The 19081-nt window shown below is 41.1% G+C and overlaps 1 protein-coding gene across 1 annotated transcript; it reads left to right on the forward strand.

The window, feature by feature from the left end:
* Nucleotides 1-3084: 3084 nt before the first annotated feature.
* Nucleotides 3085-18091, forward strand: LOC137296343 (acid-sensing ion channel 1-like). Its single transcript, XM_067828118.1, has 9 exons — nucleotides 3085-3320; nucleotides 10889-11032; nucleotides 11975-12542; nucleotides 13393-13491; nucleotides 14560-14740; nucleotides 15143-15199; nucleotides 15412-15505; nucleotides 16445-16542; nucleotides 17629-18091. The coding sequence occupies exons 1-9, from the start codon at nucleotides 3157-3159 to the stop codon at nucleotides 17754-17756; spliced, it is 1533 nt and encodes a 510-aa protein (XP_067684219.1). The 5' UTR covers nucleotides 3085-3156; the 3' UTR covers nucleotides 17757-18091.
* Nucleotides 18092-19081: the final 990 nt, after the last annotated feature.

Below are 19081 nucleotides of genomic sequence, written 5' to 3' on the forward strand. Positions count from 1 at the left end.
TGATCAAAACTATTTCATGCGAGAGAGAGAGAAAATGCGAGGCACGAGTTATCTCCCTTCGCATAGTCTAGCAGACGATGGCAGTTGTATTGAATTTCAGAAATAACGTATTTAATGATCACTGATATCGGTTTTTCATGAAACCACTAACGATAATGCTGAAATGTTGCCTTTTTTAACCTTGAATCGGTTAGGATATTTGGGACAATACACTTACACGGACGCCTTGATATATGAATAGTGTTTACAAAATCACGTTTGGCGAAGGCCGGTATACACTCCGGCGCAGTGATGACTTAGCATAACACTTTTTGGCATGTGGCAGAGTTACTATGCTGCCTGCGAAAACAGTTTCGAAAAATGCATTACTGAATTGCCCATACATTTTAAAAACAAATTACAAGTGGTCTTTCTCACCAATACAAACTGTCTGGATAAAATAAAACGAATGCTGCTGGGTGTAGACTGCGCTTGTTTCAAATGTAGAGCTAAACAAAGAAACATTCCGATTTTACACTATGTATCGTCGTGGTATTTAAATAACAGAGTCGGACCAGACATACCAGTGATCAAAATCAAGAGTATTGATCTGGGAATCGGGAAACGATGACCCGTGTCAGCGAGCCTGATACCCGATCCCTTTAGTCACTCTTAAACATGGGCTTCTAAACGTATCGCCACGGATCTCTCACACGCTATCTTTTCAACATGGTATGGTAGCCTATAGATCTAAACGTCAGCTAGTCAAGGCGAAAATCCAAATTCGCTTTCCCAGGTGGGTAGAATATGGCAAGTCCATTTGTGGTGTCCTCCGCCGTGGTATTGCTGAAATATAGCTAAAACACGGTGTGTATCCTTTCTCACTTACTAACACACCTTTAGCCTATTGATCAAAACGTCAGCTAGTCAAGGCGAAAACCCAACGTTGCTTTCCCAGGTGGGTAGAATATGACAAGTCCATTTGAGGTGTCCTCCGCCGTGGTATTTCTGGAATATAGCTAAAACACGGTGTGAATAACACACCTTTCAAAGGCCAAAGAGCCATCAATATACTTCAACTATACTCGGCACCTAAACAGTCACGCTGTCTCACATTATCATGACTAACCATTCTTCACATCCACTGAACGCTATCACTCACCTTCCAAACTATCTCCACTAAGAGTTCTCTAACAACAACACACTCCTTCACCGAAATACGATAGTGTGCACTCACGCCATCATTCGTTACCACTGGTTACGTTTCCGTAACCTGCAAGAAGCCCCGTCCCCATCAATGAAACTTAGGTGCTAAAATACGACAAACCAGTCCGTATGCACATAGTGATTGATTATTGATGACAATAATCTCGATTAGGTGCCTGAGTCTGAGGGTGTGGGTTCGAACCCTTGGTGGGACTCAACCCAACAAAGTATTCGAATCTGTACTTTACTGAGAAAGTGTAATCTCAATTATATAACATGTTAAATAATATCGACTACTTACCAGAAATCAGGTCAGTATGTTAGCGTTTGAAACCTCAAACCGAAACACCAGTCTCATTCACTTATCCAGACAATGACCTACTTTTATGGATGACTCAAACTTGATAAGTATTTTCAAGTACCTGAGCTAACTGCGAGTTTCAAAACAATATACTGTGATATATCATTAATTAACTTAAATATTTCAGGAGATGTTGAGTGGATGTTTTGGCTATATGTTTCACGGGTATTTCATATGCTATTCAGCGTGTCTTAGTTCTATTCAGCTGTTCAGAAAATTAAATGTAAAATTGTCTAACATTAACTTCTGGGTAAAATAAAGTTTCGTACGGTATCAACCTGTTTCAATCAATCTAAATGTGTTAGAAAACGAAGCTTATGTACGTGTACGTTCTATTTGAAAATACATTTTCGCAGTAAAGGACAGGTTCTAGTATTACTAAAGGATGAGTTCCGTCCGGGATTCGAACCCACACTCTCGGGTTCAGGCATCTTTTCCCAGCATACAAAGGTCAGACCCACTCAGCTACGGCGACTTGCACATCAATAGTAGTCAGTTCGTCTCTACGATACGATTAACTCCATGATCGAAGTTTACATAATAGAATAATGGACAGTAGACGTTTTCACAGTCCTTCCTATGAAATACATGGATTACTGAAGCTTTAAAATCAGTGTAGATAACGATTTAAGTCTTTGTGTACCAAAGAATTAATATACCAATCAAACACCCATCAACCAGGCACGTCGAGATGAAGGATGTCTTCTGTACGAGGCGGCGTTGAAGCCACCTTATTCGTCTACGAAATTTCCCTGCTATCAAATTACCCAAACGAACACCAACATCGACTTTTACCCAGCAACCCAAACACTCTCAAACATTCGCTTCTACCAAATACCTCAGCAGCTGTAAACACCAAACAGTCCCACGTTCTAGCAAACACTACCAAATTTCACTAAACCCCACTTCAATCACACCCCACTCCCACCAAACCTCACTCTAACCAAATCCTGGTCCAAATAAGCAACGCTGCACGCAAACTCTGTTCCAGCTAAGGTCCACTACAACCAAGCCCCACTCTTACCAAACCCCAATACAAGCAAACAAACCCCACCCCAACCAAACCCCAGTCCGAACAAGCAGCGCTCCAAGCAAACCCCGTTCCAAAGTAAGGCTCGATACCACCAAGGCCTACTCTAACCAAACCCCAGTCCGAACAAGCAGCGCTCCAAGCAAACCCCGTTCCAAAGTAAGGCTCGATACCACCAAGCCCTACTCTAACCAAACCAAAACCGCCTATCCTCCGTAACACACCATTAAATCATCAACCAACATCAACACGCAATTCACTTGAACACACACTTCACAAAAATAGACAGTCGCATAATTAAATACACATGTTACGTCTAGCAAGATAGCCGCGATATCACGGATTTAAATCCGTCTATTATCGCAACAACGTCACCCTCTTAACATTTACATGTATTTTGTCAAATTCGATAACAACACAACGCGTGAATTATTAATTAGTTTTCGTCCTGTTCAAACCCGCGTCAGTGTCGTGAAGCCAGACAGATGGTCGATGGCTGTTGACAATCATTGGTGACCACGATACAGGAAGAACATGAAGTGTTCAAATCTCTGTGTCAACACATTGTATTTGCCACAGAATGAGTGTACACGCAGACAAGAGCGACTCAAGTCCGGTGCTGTCAGCCAGGGCGGACCCTGAGGGGGGAGGGGGAGTTGCGGAGACGGCCGTCGTCGAGGGAGTTGCTGATAACGAAGCCTATGTTCCAGACGCCAATGGTAAGGAACGGACTGAGAAGCAAAGGTAAGAGACGTTTGATTCTTTATTCTAAACTCAGGTATAACTGTTTGCATTACCTATTTTAGGGTTGATTTTCATCCCAAAAACAACAACAAAACAACAATCATGTCTGGCAATGATGTTCAATTTACGAATGTGTCAATCAAATGAAACTCGAGGTTATTTCTTGTGCAGCCTGTCTACAACTGATTTCTTGCATGGCGATCTGAAAGTTAGTGAGTGAGTATGGTTTTACGCCGCTTTTAGCAGTGTTCCTGCTGTATCACGGCTTTTAAATTTCGAGTTAATATCTAATGCAGAGAGCTCATGTGTCACTTTGTTGATGTTGTTTTTGATTATGGAATGTAAATAGAAGCACAACAACCATTACCACAAATGTAAACAAGGTCTGTAGGCCGTGGTATCATTCCGACGTCATCACTAAGCCGTCTATCAATAATACTACAAAGCATTGTATCATAAGTCACGTATGCTTGTGTTGCGGCAACGTTAAACGTATGTCACACAGGCATGGTATCATGTGTAGATTCAGAGATTTCTAACACTATAGCGCCCTTGGTTTCAGGGATCGTTTAAAGTGTACATACTTCCTGAGTAAAGGATAATGTGTTTCACATTTTACAGAGATGAGTCATGATTATGGTGGAAGGTTCTAATGTGTTTATTGTATAACGTTTATGGATGAACGTACAGTTAAGTCATTACCAGTGGGACGCTTGTTAAAGAACTCCGTCTTTTAATACATATACAACAGTCGTCTATTCAACTCAACAAACGCCGGCTGATGTCTCAGCATCATTGACAACAATGGTTTATGAGGACATCACTATTTATCAGCTAACTAAATGTCATCTTTTCACCATTTGAACAAGAGGTTGTGGTGTTTTGATTTTGTGTCGTTTTGTTTTGTTTGTTTTGTTTGCTTTTTTTTGCTTTTTTGGGGGGTTTGTTGTTGTTATGTTTTGTTTTTGTTTTTGAGTGGGGGGAACTTGTTATCACTATACTCTGACTGGAGGATGTGCAACAACGGATGATTCAGCCATGTACAATATGGTAGTGCCCAACTGATCTTTACTGTATTCTAGTGTTAACAGTGGTAGACCGTAAACGAATCGCATCTCAAAATATGTTTCTTTTAAAATTGTTTCTTCGAAGACGAAACCCGTATGTCAACACACTGACTATTTTCCGAGTTACTTTGGCAACAACGAATGGTTGAGCTATTTGTAATCTGTAACCAACCCACTAATTGGAACTATTGTTGCCTCACTGAGAAATGCACACATGCACACAAGCACCATGTTTAATTTGAACTGATAACCATCGTCAGCCAATCGGTGATTAGCCGATGACATCAAAAGTTACAGCAGTTGATAAGCACGATCCAGGTTCGAGTGCGTAATGAAATTGGACCATCTTCTCGAAAACAATGACATGCAGCTCTGGGAGGCCCTAATTGACATGTATCGTTCTGCCTAATCTTCCTGTTTATCACGTTTCAAGATTAAATAAGACTGTTATTTTAATAAGGGTGTAACAAATTATTCCCGATTTCTTGGCTTAGCAATATCATTATGATGACACATCTTCGTTTGCTGAAGAAGATCAAGTTCAAGGTTAAGTGTAAAATGTGGAATCCTTTTAGTCCGAATTAGACCCTTGAAGATCCAGATTAGAATTCTTCTTCAGTAGCCCATGCTTGTGTAAGAGCGACTAACGGGATCGGGTGGTCAGACTTCTTTGACACATATAATCGCACCCCAGTTGTATTGGCCGATGTTCATGCTGTTAATCACTGGATTGTCTGATCTGGACTTGATTATTTACAGACCGCAGCCATACAACTGGAGTATTGCCGAATGCGGCTTTAAGCAACAAATAAACAAACATTACCGCATAACTGTTTGTTCCAAGCAGACCTCTCAGGATCACGGTCCACGCTCCACGAGTTCATGACTCTGTGCGTGTTGCAGCTTTCGGATGCCAGTACAGGTGGAACTTTGCGTTCACTCATCACGACCGTTTCCTATGTTCGATTCCCCACTTCAGGTACAATACGTACAACCCATTTCTGGTATCCCCCTTCATTGGAATGCTCAAATATTAACACATGCAGCGAAAACCCAAACCACTCACTCTCTATTGACTAGTCTCGATTGACCTCTCAAGACAATGGTCTAATATCCAAACTCTTGTCCCGAACTAGGACAGGTACCAGACATACGGTTTTGTTTGTGGAAGCAAACTGTATACTGAGATAAACGTATAGTGTCGTTTAATAGTCGACTTTGCATTATGAAGAGTGAAAAAATATCGAAAGACGGAAAATTAATCGTTCCGACGTTGTGTCTGGAAAATCTTGAAATTCACGTGTTTTCCTGACAAATGGAACATGACGTTTTGGGCAAGGAATGTACACCGGTTGGTTTCTGTCTACTCTAGAAGAGACTGCATGCTGCATTCACAGAATGTTTCCCATCCATTACATTGCAACAAATATGATAGGACATGTTGCGATGTGATAGCATCGAGTGTTTTTAGAAAGAACGTATACACATCGTTATCAAAAGCACGAAATACTTGAAACACCAAGCAGAGCATTATCAGCAGCGCTTGGAGAGATACTTTACAACACACTGCTACAAACAGCGTTGTGCCCTGAGTGCGACAGAGAAAGTTGAATTGTAGGTGGAACTGAACGGTATTCCAGGTTTATCAAGGTCAGTCTTTCTAATTCTCATTTGTCCCTAGGTCTTTTCATTGAGGCCATGTATAAAAATATTCTTGTTTTTCATTGTCGCCCGATCCCAGAATTCGACGCGACCCTAATACGATTTTTCATTTTTTTCATTTTTTCATTTTTACACTTGAGAAACTTTGACTTTTGTTTTCTTTTTGAGAAAAGGTATGAATGTCCACAGAATTATAGGGGTTTTGGACACACAATAAAAGAAAATGTGCAAGTAAAATATTTGTTTTAAGAAAGTAAGGAGAAATATTTTCATGTGACCCAACTTTCCACATCACGTCTATTGCTGACATCAACAACCGATGAAAAACGGGGATGAAAATCTGGCAAAGACGTTTAATCAACATATCGACTATACGACAATGTGAACAGCTGACTCCTACTGAAGACATCTATTGACCCATAGACTTACAAGTCTCTAAAGTAGTAATTAATACTTTAAATGAAATTTTCTAAAAATATAAATAACATCAACACGTTCACCATCCAACAGACTGACGACCTTAGACGTATTGTCTGTTTGTCTAGACTTGGCTTCCTAAAGGATAGATATACTGTACATCCATGGGCCTGAGCCTATGGGCAATGCTTATTGTTTCGCTGCTTGTATTGATTTTGAGTGAGAACAGGGCACCATGATATGCGTTCTTAAAAATATTAGACGTCACTGTAAAAGATTGCCACGTCTTGTCCATCGTCCGAAAGAAAGAAACGCAAAAATATATTTGGACAGATTTCAGTTAAGATCTAGATGTCCGATTAAGGGTACATGTAGACAAGGAAAAAGGTATTGCAAGCCCAGTGAAACGCAAACTCCATATAGCCATTTAGATTCATATTGTACTTATGTTTTTTTAACCCTTCGGTCCGCCATACATTGTTTTTAGACATGCATGTGCAATGATCAGAAAAGCATCGAACAATGCTTGTACCCGTTGAACGTCATTAACAAAGGATGTTTTAGTAAACTGTTCTATTAATTATTTCTTTGCTGATAAGCAAATATGGGGTTCTATTTACTGTGAACTGTTCAGAGATGGCTTGTTGTAGCTGTGAATGAGTACCTCTTTAGGATGAGAGTGCCACAATACACCCGGTGAGCCTAGAGGCAACAAAAGTTGTATATTCCAAGGGAGTTGAGATTGATGATACGATGTGAAGTTGTGATTGAGATTCACCGAAGGAAACACATACCAGCGCCTTCAGCTAGCACTAGTTGCATAGATGTGTGCGCTATATAAATATCCTGTAATAAAAACATAATATTTATTATTGGTATCCAGAATGCTGGTATATCACTGAGGGGTGCTGCAAGCGCCATTGCTAGCCTTCCATCGATTGTCTGCCGAATGGCCAGAAAACCTAGGCAAGCTAATGACTTTAAGGGTTGTCAGTGTTTGACCACCATTAACAACTCTTGGATAGGATACAGACCCTCACAGAATCAGTAGACTTCATCTGCTCATGTCAAGTGGCGTTTTAAGAAACCGGAGTGGCTTCGACATCTTCGCTTGCCCAACAGACTGGTCCGAAATCTCGTATTATCGTTCGGTTATCTGACGTCCTTCCTTATCTTTAGTGAACGTGGTTCTATGGCTGACGAGTGTTCATTGACGGGGATTGGAGCAGTTATCACTGTAATCCTGACCTGGTGACGATCAGATGTTGGACAGCAGTGCACTGGGAAGGATGTTGCACCACTTTTCTGTGACCATTCTTCATGGACAACGATGCCAGGTCACGTTGTGTCGCTGATGATTTCGTCCGGCAAATGTCGGCGGCAACCATACCTTTGGTCTATCAAATCTCAATCCCATAGAACGTGTTTTATACATTATTTGTCACAGAATATGACAGATATAGACAATTCAGTACATCCATTGATGCATCGGAACGTGTTTTCCATCAAGAATGGAAAGCAATACTTCAACGTCAAAGTCAGCGACTTATTCAGCCAATGCACTGATTGTATCCTGATGGGTTCAAGCATCATTCAGCATCAGTCGTGATGACACCTCTTAATGCAAGTACTACGTGCCAGGCGATAACGAGGTGATTTACAAGAACGAAAAAAATCCCTGAAAATATCAGTGCTGTTTCATTCAGTGCAAAATGCCCTGTCGTGTTTGTTTCAATGTAATTAAATAGAAACATGTTCTAAATAGAGCATGTGTTTTATGCATGGAAGATACAATCCATACATTGCTAACCGATCCTGAGCCACGACATGCCATGTTCACTTTTTCAAGAAAACACATGGAGAATTTCAAGCAGAAAAAATGAACTGCGCATTCACTACTTTTTACCCCTCATGATGTCGTTGTCTCGTTATACAAGGAACTTTACCGTTATTCGATACGGTTATTCTTTGTTTGAAATTTAAACCAAACTGAAAGTGAAAGGGTCCAGGATGATTAACACAATATCGATGATGATAGCTGTCAAACGGAATTAAATGTATTGGTTTACCCATGAAGTACCTGGCACCAGGTGGTCAATGCCAAAAACTGAAGTTCTGCATTAAAAATTACCGATATTGCTCCATGTACAAACTGCTCCGTTGTTAGATTTTGTCCAGGGCTATGTAAACGTATATTAGAAGACATGGCATGTGCGAGCAGTATACAAATATGTCATGCAAGTAGAAGTCATTCTGAAAACATCTGTGCTTGTCGTTCAAACACTGTAAGCGAAAATAGTCAATACCTGACAAAATATATTTACTAATTCAAATTGATTTCTATAAAAATGAGGGCATGCTTCATGTACTTTAATCAGGTGTTGTTCTGACGTTTCTGATCAAGTGCATACTAATACACTGCGCGACCGCGTCACAACTGGTTGGAGCTATTATTGTCAAGGGGTGCACCATAATTAGTTGACAGTCAGCATGTCCGAACAGCCGAGACAGTGTCGACGCTGGACATCTGAGTGTCGAGAAATCGTCAGCAATGTCCTAACTTTCATTAAACAAGAAGCTAAAGATGGTTTAATGTTTCCGATTAGGACTTTCAGGCAGCGAACATCAGCAGCAAGTGGTGTGTGCGTCTGTGCGTTGTAAAATTAGCAAACCAAAACACATAGCAAAGTACTGTATAAACAATTCAATTAAAACATGAAATGATCCATGTTTCGCACGAACGCAACATTGTAACATTCTCTGCTCACCTATTTAATAAACTTGACACGACCTGCCGTTTGTGCCATTTGACCTCCCGGGTCATGCATTTGCAGAGTAGCTCAGGTCAAGCCGAACGCACTATGTACATGAAGTTATGAAGTTAGGGTGAAATGAAGTATGCGGTACATGCGATGACACACATGGCGAGTTTGGTAAAATCTGCAAACAGTATACTGCCTTAGCGCAGTTATAACATTCATGTAATGCACATGTAAATTCTTTTCCACGATATCATGACATGGATATTATTCACATCATTGTTTGACGACATCTGAGGCAGTACATGCTTACTGCTTCACGACATCAGAGGTAGAACATGTTTATTGCTTGACGACATCAGCAGTGCATGAATACTGCTTGACGACATCTGAGATAGAACTTGCATACTGCTTGACGACGTGTGAGGCTGTGTTTTCATGATATCAGAGAGTACATGCTTACTGCTTCACGACATCAGAGGGAGAACATGCATACTGCTTCATGACCTCAGAGGCAGTGCATGGATATTACTTTAAGACATCAGAGGCGGTACGTGCATACCGCTTGACGACATATGAGGTAGTGCATGCATACTGATTCACAACATCAAAGGGAGAACATGTCTACTGCTTTATGACATCAGAGGCATGCATACTGCTTTATGACATCAGAGGGAGAACATACATACTGCTTTATGACATCAGAGGTGGTGCATGCATACTGCTTCATAACATCAGAGGGAGAACATACATGCTGCTTTATGACATCAGAGGCATGCATACTGTTTTATGACATCAGAGGCGGTGCATGCATACTGCTTCACAACATCAGAGGGAGAACATACATACTGCTTTATGACATCAGAGGCATGCATACTGCTTTATGACATCAGAGGCGGTGTATGCATACTGCTTCACAACATCAGAGGGAGAACACGCATACTGTTTCATGTTAACAGCATCCGGCATGTGTACAACATTATTTGATATTTTGTGCTAACTTGAAGTCAGTGTCATCCAACATGTGCACAACATTAATTGTTAGCGATGTTGTGTTATCAAAATGAAGTTAGTGACGTACTGAAGTCAGTGACGTACAACACGTGTACAACATGCATACTGCTTCACAACATCAGGGGAAAACATGCATACTGTTTCATGTCAGCACGAAGTCTGTGACGTACAACATCTGTACAACTTTATTTGATGTGTGATTGACAACGTATGAAACATGTTAGTTGTGTTGTGCTCTCAGAATGAAGTCTGTGACATCCAACATGTGTACAACGTTATTTGTTGTGTTGTCAGCATGAAGTCAGTGACGGACATCATGTGTTCAACATTGTTGGTTGTAGTATCAACGGGAAGTCAGTGATGTACAACATGTGAACAACATTGTTAGTTGTGTTGTCAGCATGAAGTCAGTGACAGACATCATGTGTACAACATTGTTAGTTGTAGTATCAACGGGAAGTCAGTGATGTACAACATGTGTACAACATTGTTAGTTGTGTTGTCAGCATGAAGTCAGTGACGTCCAAATATATGTACAACATTGTTAGTTGTGTTACCAGCATGAAGTAAGTGACGTACATGTGTTGTGTTATTAGCATGAAGTCAGTGACGTACAAAGTGTGTACAACATTGTCAGTTGTGTTACCAGCATGAAGTCGGTGACGTACAACAAGCCGGAGTGCAACATGGAAGACGCGACCAGCATCAGGGACCTGGCCATCAAGTATGCAGCCAAATCCACCGTACACGGTCTCCCATCTACAGTGGCCAATTCCATATACACTGGTCAAAGGTGAGTACGACTACAGCTGTTGTTGTTACTGCCGCTTCAAAGGCTAGCTACGACTGCTAAGACCTCTTCTACTCCCCATGATGCTACTACTACTACTACTACTACTACTACTACTACTACTACTACTACTACTACTACTACTACCACTACTACTGCAACACCACCACCACCAACTACTATTACAATAAACGTAGATAACGCTTCCCAACACTTCAACTTCTATCACCGGTACTTTCAAAATCATTCTATTACTTCAAATGTGAGTAATACTAACACCCAACCACTACCACAAAATTCTACTTCAGCTGATATTACTCACCGTCATATGATCTGATTCAGATAAAATTCTCATCACAGTCGTTTTATTTGTATGATGTGTCGAGCACCTAACGCATATGAAACATTACCCCCCATTGTAATAGTTTATGTACATCCTTGCTCACAGACGAAAATACATCTTTAAAAGTCAGTGCACCCTTAGGTTTGTCAGGAAGGAATTACGTAAGACTGGCTGAAATGTGTCATAGCTTTAGTGCATATTTCTTGTAACGATGTTTCTATCGATGCCCCAATGAACAAATACTGGGTCGGTCATGACTTGGAATGGAAACCATCGAAGGATACAATAATGTATGTCTACAAACGGTGCTGTACACTATGCAGTCGTAATTTCCGATGAGAGCAATACCATCGAATATTACCAAGTGCCCGTTTTAAGGGCACAAAACTGCATATCTTCGAGAAAATATGCTGTATAGCAACACGATCCCATGGAATGGAACTCACTACTTTCACTGGGCCAGTTGTAGCACATGCCCAAAATCAGATATGCTTCTCCGGTATCTTAATACTATGTACATTTACATATCTTTTTTTCATATAACACGGATAATGCAAATACTTGAAAAATATAACCTGTAAAAATTGATATTATTCTTTCAGGTGTTTTTGGTTTCTCATGGTGTTCTCAATGGCGGCGTCTCTGAGCGTCGTGATAGGTATGCAGTTGAAGAGCTATTACGAGTGGCCGACAGTCATCAATATACAGGAAACCCCAATGACTGCCTTTGACATTCCGGAAGTGACGATATGTGGCCAGGAACCAATGGCATTCACCTTTTACAGTAATGTGTGGAAGGATAAAGTTCAAGATTTCAGCATGATGAACCTTGGGGTCCACACAGAGACACTGGTGCTGTCCAATGCCCCAGGCTGTAATGCCACTGACCAATCTGGTCAGTGTTTGCTTGACAAGGCTAACAGCACAGAGCGAACCCGACTTCTTACGTCGTCTCTGGACAGAGGCGGGTGGAACTTCCCTAGTCCTGAGCTTTACAAGAAGGTGGTGACGGACATGGGCGTCTGCAACACGTTCAAGACATCAGAGCTTCTGAAGGTTCTTGAGGCAAAGAATGTCAGCTTGGATTCAGCTGAAGTGCCGTTGGATATCGTGTTAGCAGTGAAACCTAGTTTCACCTGGATGTTCCCGGGACACAGAGTGGGTTTACAGGTAGCAGGACATCTACCAATATTTGCTGTATCATCGATGAGATTTCAGCACAATATTACGGACTCTGAAACAGTTTTATCATCTGCTGGTACATTATGTTCTGTCAAGAAACTTGTCTTTCAATGCTCATTTTCATTCTGATACATTTTTACCGCATGTCACAGAAGCTATACTAATAGTATCCTTTGTAAAACGGAAATAAGCTAGGTGTCAGTTGTGTGGCATTAGCTCGTAATTCCTCAAGTGTATTTGTTACATTTACTCAATATTACCCACAATGACACGACTTTAGGTCAACCGTTCTTTCAGCATTCCCAATGAGTATTATCATTTCACTTCCTGCTGACTGAAGATCCGGGTTGATTTGGTCTTCAGGAACCCATGCTTGAAGTAACAGGAAACAGGATCGGGTAGTCAGGTTCACTGATTTGACTGACACATATCATCGCATGTTACGTAAATCGATAGTCATGCTGTTGACAGTCACTGCATTGTCTGATCTAGACTCGAATATTTGCAGGCTGCCGCCATATACTTGAGATATTGGTCAGTGCTGCTTTAAACAACAACCAAACCAAACCAAATAGAATTGACTGGCCGGGTTTTTTTTCCATTCCGTTTTCTCCATTGTATTCATCGAAACCGTGTCCACAGGAACGTGACTTGATTTTCAATGATTCGGCATACATTCTCATACTGTTGACGAACAGGAGGGATAACAAGTCATTCATAAATTATCTGCATTTACTATACAAATTCCAAACTCCCGTTGAAAAACATTAATTATAACCATCTGGATTTTTTCGTATATTGGAAACAGATAGTTTATGAATGTTTGTATGTTTTCCAGGTCACTCTTCATACCAAGGATGAAACACCGTTTCCAAGACAGAAAAAAGTTTTCGTTCCCGTCAACACCAGCTGTCGCATCAAGTACAAGAAAACCATTGTAAGTTGGAATATTTTGATACTGACGTTCTTCAAATGCTTGCTTTTCCATCACTTACACCAAAGACAATGTGACATCATTACCAATGGTGCTATGGGATGGCTTAGTGATGAAGGCGTTTTCTAGTATCGCCGAAGTTCGATTACCAATATGGGTACAGCATCTGCTCCAAAGTTTATTTCGTATATTCCTTGCCGAAAGATTGCTGAAATATTGCTAAAAGCTTCCCAACATAGATGTTCACTCACTCATTATGGTTATAATGCACTTCTTAAACAGAGAATCAAAAGAAAGAATTCCCCCATGAATGACGATGTCTATATACAGAATGGTTATTCTATGATGGTTTCGCGGTGGATGTGTCGGGAGACAAATATCAATGATTATCACGTGACATACACATGGTGAGTGAGTGAGTTTAGTTTTACGCCGCACTCAGAAATATGGCGGCGGTCTGTAAATCATCGAGTCTGGACCAGACAATCCATTGAACAACAGCATGAGCGTCGATCTGCGCAATCAGGAACCGATGACATGTGTCAACCAGGTCAGTGAACCTGACCACCGATCCCGTTAGTCGTCTCTTACTACAAGCATAGTCGCCGATTTAACATGTAATGTGGAATGCTTATGTTCAGTTTGAGCTGAAACATGGCTCATAACATAACAGTTATTAGTCATACGACTGTTCGTATACCGTGATAGTCAGTAAGTGAGTGAGTGTGTGATATTAGATGTACGCCGCTTTTAACAATATTCCAGCAATATCACGGCTGGGGACACCAGAAATAGGGCTTCACATTTTGTACCCATGTGGGGAATCGAACCTGGGTCTTCGGTGTGATGAGCGAAAGTTTTAACCACTAGGCTATCCCAAGGCACCTAGTGCGGCTAGAATGTACAGCAGTTGTGTTCTATTTTATGTGTACATGATAATTATTCTTGCTTATAATACAACTGAAGTATGAAGTACTCCATCTACAAGCAGAATCAAAGATCAAATATGACCCAAATGTAAATTACATACAGTTTCTGTTCAGGCTGAATAATGTTTTATTGATCTGTCAGAGAAGGGCTCTCACAACGCCGTATAAGTCGTTCACGGGAGAACAGTGCATAGACACGGAAGCTCCCAGTTTCGTGAACCCACTGACTAGATACAGCACATACACAAAGGAAGCGTGTCTGGCCGAGTGCTTTGTCAACTTTACCATCGCTCATTGTGGATGTCGGTATTATCTTCATCCAGGTAAGTATTATTATTCAGGTAAATTTGAAAATTCGAGTGAAAATAATGTTCACAGTGGAGAGCATTGGCTGCCTGGGGCCCGTTCACAAAACTCTCGTAAGCCTAGGATCTCGTAACTTTTTTCGTAGCATTCGTAGCTCCTGTACTGTAACATTGGAAGTTAGGAATGCTACGAGAAAAGTTACGAGATCCTTACGAGATCGTTACGAGAGTTTTTTGTGAAACGGGACCCAGTGTGGGTAACATAGTGAATGATATTTCGTCCTGAATTGTGTGTGTTCATAATATCGTGCTAGTCCAGGACATTTGTTTCAAGACGATTGTGTATTGTGCTGATTTTTCATCGAACAAAACGCATCACTGTGTGGTAGACGGTGCTCATGTGTCATGTTTACACAACAGGGGACGAGAACATGTGTTCATCGATGGTCACGCCCCGGTGTATGGAGGAATCAAGTGGTGAGTAGGAGCAGAAAATGCCCAAAACAGTGTTGTCCACACACTTTGGAAAACATCTGGTCACGGAGTGAGTGAGTAAAGTGAGTGAGTGGCACGCATTCTGTAGACCTCCACAATATGCAAAACCTAATTCTGAGTTTTGGTGTTTAAATCATTCCAGAATGATGCCATAAAAACAAAGTACATGAAACTTGAAAACTTATTTATTTCAGGACTGTTTGGTCAGCACAACAAGATGTGTAACTGTACTGCGCCGTGTGTGGAGACCGAGTTTGATTCCTATCTCTCTAGCAGTGAGATAGTCAAGTTAGTACATCTAGTGAAACGGTAGTAATTATGGAGATAAGCATTTATGTAACTGTTACATATTTGTCACATTTGTGGGTTTAACTGAGTATGCAGTTTAGAGAGACTTCATTTGGTCCCAACGTGTCAGATGTGTATGTGTATGAAGACACGAAACAGAATTATATCTGTGAAACATTGTGTCATTTATAAAGTGGTCAGATGTGACCAAGTGTGTGGCAGTGAATTGTATGTCACATTTTCTCAGTAAAGTGTAGATTTTAGAACTTTTGTTGGAGTGAGTCCCATCAGAGATTCGAACCCAAACTCTCAGAGCAGAAAAAGTTTGGAAGCCGCGGTGAGTGAGTAGGTTAAACGGCAGACTAGCGACAAGGTTCCAGACTCTGAGAGTGTTGGTTAGAGTCCCACCAGGGACTCATCCCACCAAACGTACTAGAATCTGTACTTTGCTGAGAAACTGTAATACCAGACATAACATTTGTTACAGAATGGTATCGCTGCAACACAATAAATAGTCTTCCGTCGCCCTCACTTTGACCGTGTATTTTTATTTACATGTTCATGTTTCCAACAAACCCTGACTGTCCGGGTTAGAACTGGTGTTCAGTAACCCATGCATGTCGTAAGAGGCGAGCAGCGGGATCGGGCGGTCAGACTCGCTCATATGGTTGACAAATGTCGTCGTATCCCAAATGCTGAAGCACTGGATTGTCTAGTCCATTTCTGGTGTCGTGACATTGCTGGAACATTGCTATAGACGACGTAAAGCCATACTCACTCACCTCAAGGAGTCAAGTTTGTCTGACTTGGTCAGATATGCAACTATTCCCCGCCATCAACGTTCATTTACGTCGACAGATATTTTAACGATGACTGTTGGTGTAAGTAACTTGTGAATGAATGTTAAATTAATAGCTTATAATAAACTTTATTTTCCAGACCTGAGTATCACATGATCCACTTGGAGTTGATGAGCGCCGCTGCAGTCAAAACTGAAATCCTCCAAGTACCGGTATATACCCTGGAGACAATACTGGGTTTGTACTTTATGTCAGTTTGTCCAACTCTCACGATGTTATTTCATGATGAATAAGTGTCATTTCAGACAGAAAGTCGGTAGCTCTTTCATGGTAAATCCTTATTTGGTGATGGGGAAAATATGGAGTCAGTTATATTTCTTCCTTTCAATTTGTTGCCGTTGTACAACGGACGACTAACTGGACTAATAGGAGCTGGAGCAGTCATAAAATCCCCATTGTCCAGCTTCTGCAAGGACAAGCCAGTCGATAATCATAGTGTGCGTGTGTGTGTGAGAGAGAGAGAGAGAGAAGGGGGAGAGATAGAGACAGGGAGAGAAAGAAAGCATGTGCCAAATCATATGGAGGCCGGTAGAAATGCGGTGGATGTTTACAATACTGTATAACATACATGAAGGCATGTGCTATATTTCGTTTTCGGCCTGTCATTTTAAACGACTTTTACATACAACAATAAAGGTATACATCCACTACATGTACTGTAATAATCAGAACTATAACACGAATCACCTTAACATGACACGAATTAGGTTTCTTAATCCCTTCTGTGTCCTCAGTATGGCTCCAAGGAACAAATGAATGAAACATAAAGTGTGAAATCAGTAAATGACGACAACCCATCTTTCACATATGGACCGAACATACACGAGAAACTAATCAATTCTGCCATGTATGTAAGCAACATTGGGGGGAACCTCAAACATTCTCACTGTCAGTTGGGGCGGTGAGTTAGCCAAGAGGTTAAAAAACGTTCGCTCATCCCGCCTATGACCCGGGTCGATTCCTCACATAAGTACAACGTGTGAGGCTCTCATCACTGTCTGCCGCCACAATGTGGCTGGAACGACATTCGATATTTTATTAGCGCTTCAAACATTTTCGACCCTGGCCACATTTACAACAGTGAGTTTCAACGTTTGGTGTAGCGTATATGCTATATTTGGATTATACTTTACATGTTCTAGTACTCCTAAGCGGTAGTTGAGCGGGTTACGCGGCTGACTTTGTGTGCCTGACTCTGTTCTTTGTAAAGAAAGTGTAATCCCAAATATAACATATGTTACATAAAGACTGGTCTTGTTTCAGGATCTATCGGTGGAATGATTGGGTTGTTTATGGGCTTCAGTCTCGTGTCTCTCATGGAGTTTGTGGAACTCATCGTGATCGCCATCACCCAGTGCTGTGCCTGCCTCAAACACAAACGTCGGCCTTGACCCCTCTGCAGCGGCCCCCAACACTACGAAAGTCGAGAGTATGAAATCAGTTAATTAATTGTTGGACAAACGCTGATCAGTCAGAAAGGCGACATGTTGTACAAAATGGAGGGATAGAATGTTCATTAGGAGAGAAAATCCTTGAAGAGAGAATCATTCAAAAATTAAACAAAAAAACAGAAAGCTATGTGCAAGAATGTATAGAAAAAATGATAATTTTTGTGCCCTTTTCAAAATGATTCAGACTTGGTACAGCGCATACATACATCGGTGTCACCATTGGGATATATATGTTTATGAAATTATGAGAGTGAAATAAAATGTATTTATCAATCGGTTTGCTTGCTGTTACATTTTTACGTCTTGATGGCGTGCTCATAAACATCAGTCGACTTGGGAACCATGGTGGGACGAAAGGGTGGCCTAGTGACTGAAGCGTTGGCCGACGACCCGGGTTCGAGTCTCCAAATGAGTACACTGTGTGAAGCCATGTCTAAAATATTAGTGTGTCTCTTGATTTTACTGGAAAATTGCTCACGCATGCACGCACGCACGCAAGGACTAACATACGTTTATCGATTTTCTTAGATCTGTCCAATTTACTTTGTGATTTAACGACATGAATTTGAGTGGTCCCATAGGTAGTACTTCTCAGCTGAATTTCAAGAATTATGTATGTATGTATGTATGTATGTATGTATGTATGTATATATGTATGTATGTATGTATGTATGTATGTATGTATGTATGTATGTATGTATGTATGTATGTATGTATGTATGCGTGTGTGTGTGCGTGAGCGTGTGTGTGCGTTTGTCCTGTATCCTTCTGATGCACAAATATACTCAAATGCAAGAGTTATCATAGCACAGTAATGACAGCCTGGTACCTTTGCCTCGTTGAGGCCATCTGTTTCGTTTTTGACTGATTGTTTGTTGCTTAACTCGGCACTCAACAATATTCAAGCCATATGACCACGGTCTGTAAATAATCGAGTCTGTACCAGACAATCCAGTGATCAACAGGATGAGCATCGTCCCTTTAAAGCGTATTTCGTTCAAGTCCCTTTGAGAACAAAATACCCACAGCAGACGACTTATTCAAAACAAATGGATGCCTTTCTGACACTGATCACTATTCGTTTTTCAATCTTCCCACATCGCAGCGATTCCGAAATGAAATCCGTGGAGGATACCAGTAAGCGAAAGATCGCCGATGGCATGTACATAATACGACACAATCCTCTCCTCATCCATAGGAAACCTCTCCTTTTCGTAGAGTACAGTTCTGTGTCATGTGCATGTGCTTGTTTGACACCGCATACA

This window comes from Haliotis asinina, chromosome 9 (genome assembly GCF_037392515.1).
Source record: "Haliotis asinina isolate JCU_RB_2024 chromosome 9, JCU_Hal_asi_v2, whole genome shotgun sequence".
NCBI classification, from domain to species: Eukaryota; Metazoa; Mollusca; class Gastropoda; order Lepetellida; family Haliotidae; genus Haliotis; species Haliotis asinina.

Excerpts from the sequence above, each read along its gene's own strand:
- LOC137296343 (XM_067828118.1), top strand. The coding sequence starts at position 3,157 with ATGAGTGTACACGCAGACAAGAGCGACTCAAGTCCGGTGCTGTCAGCC. Across the intron at positions 3,321-10,888 it reads GAACGGACTGAGAAGCAAAG|CATGAAGTCGGTGACGTACA; the intron begins GTAAGAGACGTT and ends TTGTGTTACCAG. Across the intron at positions 12,543-13,392 it reads GACACAGAGTGGGTTTACAG|GTCACTCTTCATACCAAGGA; the intron begins GTAGCAGGACAT and ends TATGTTTTCCAG.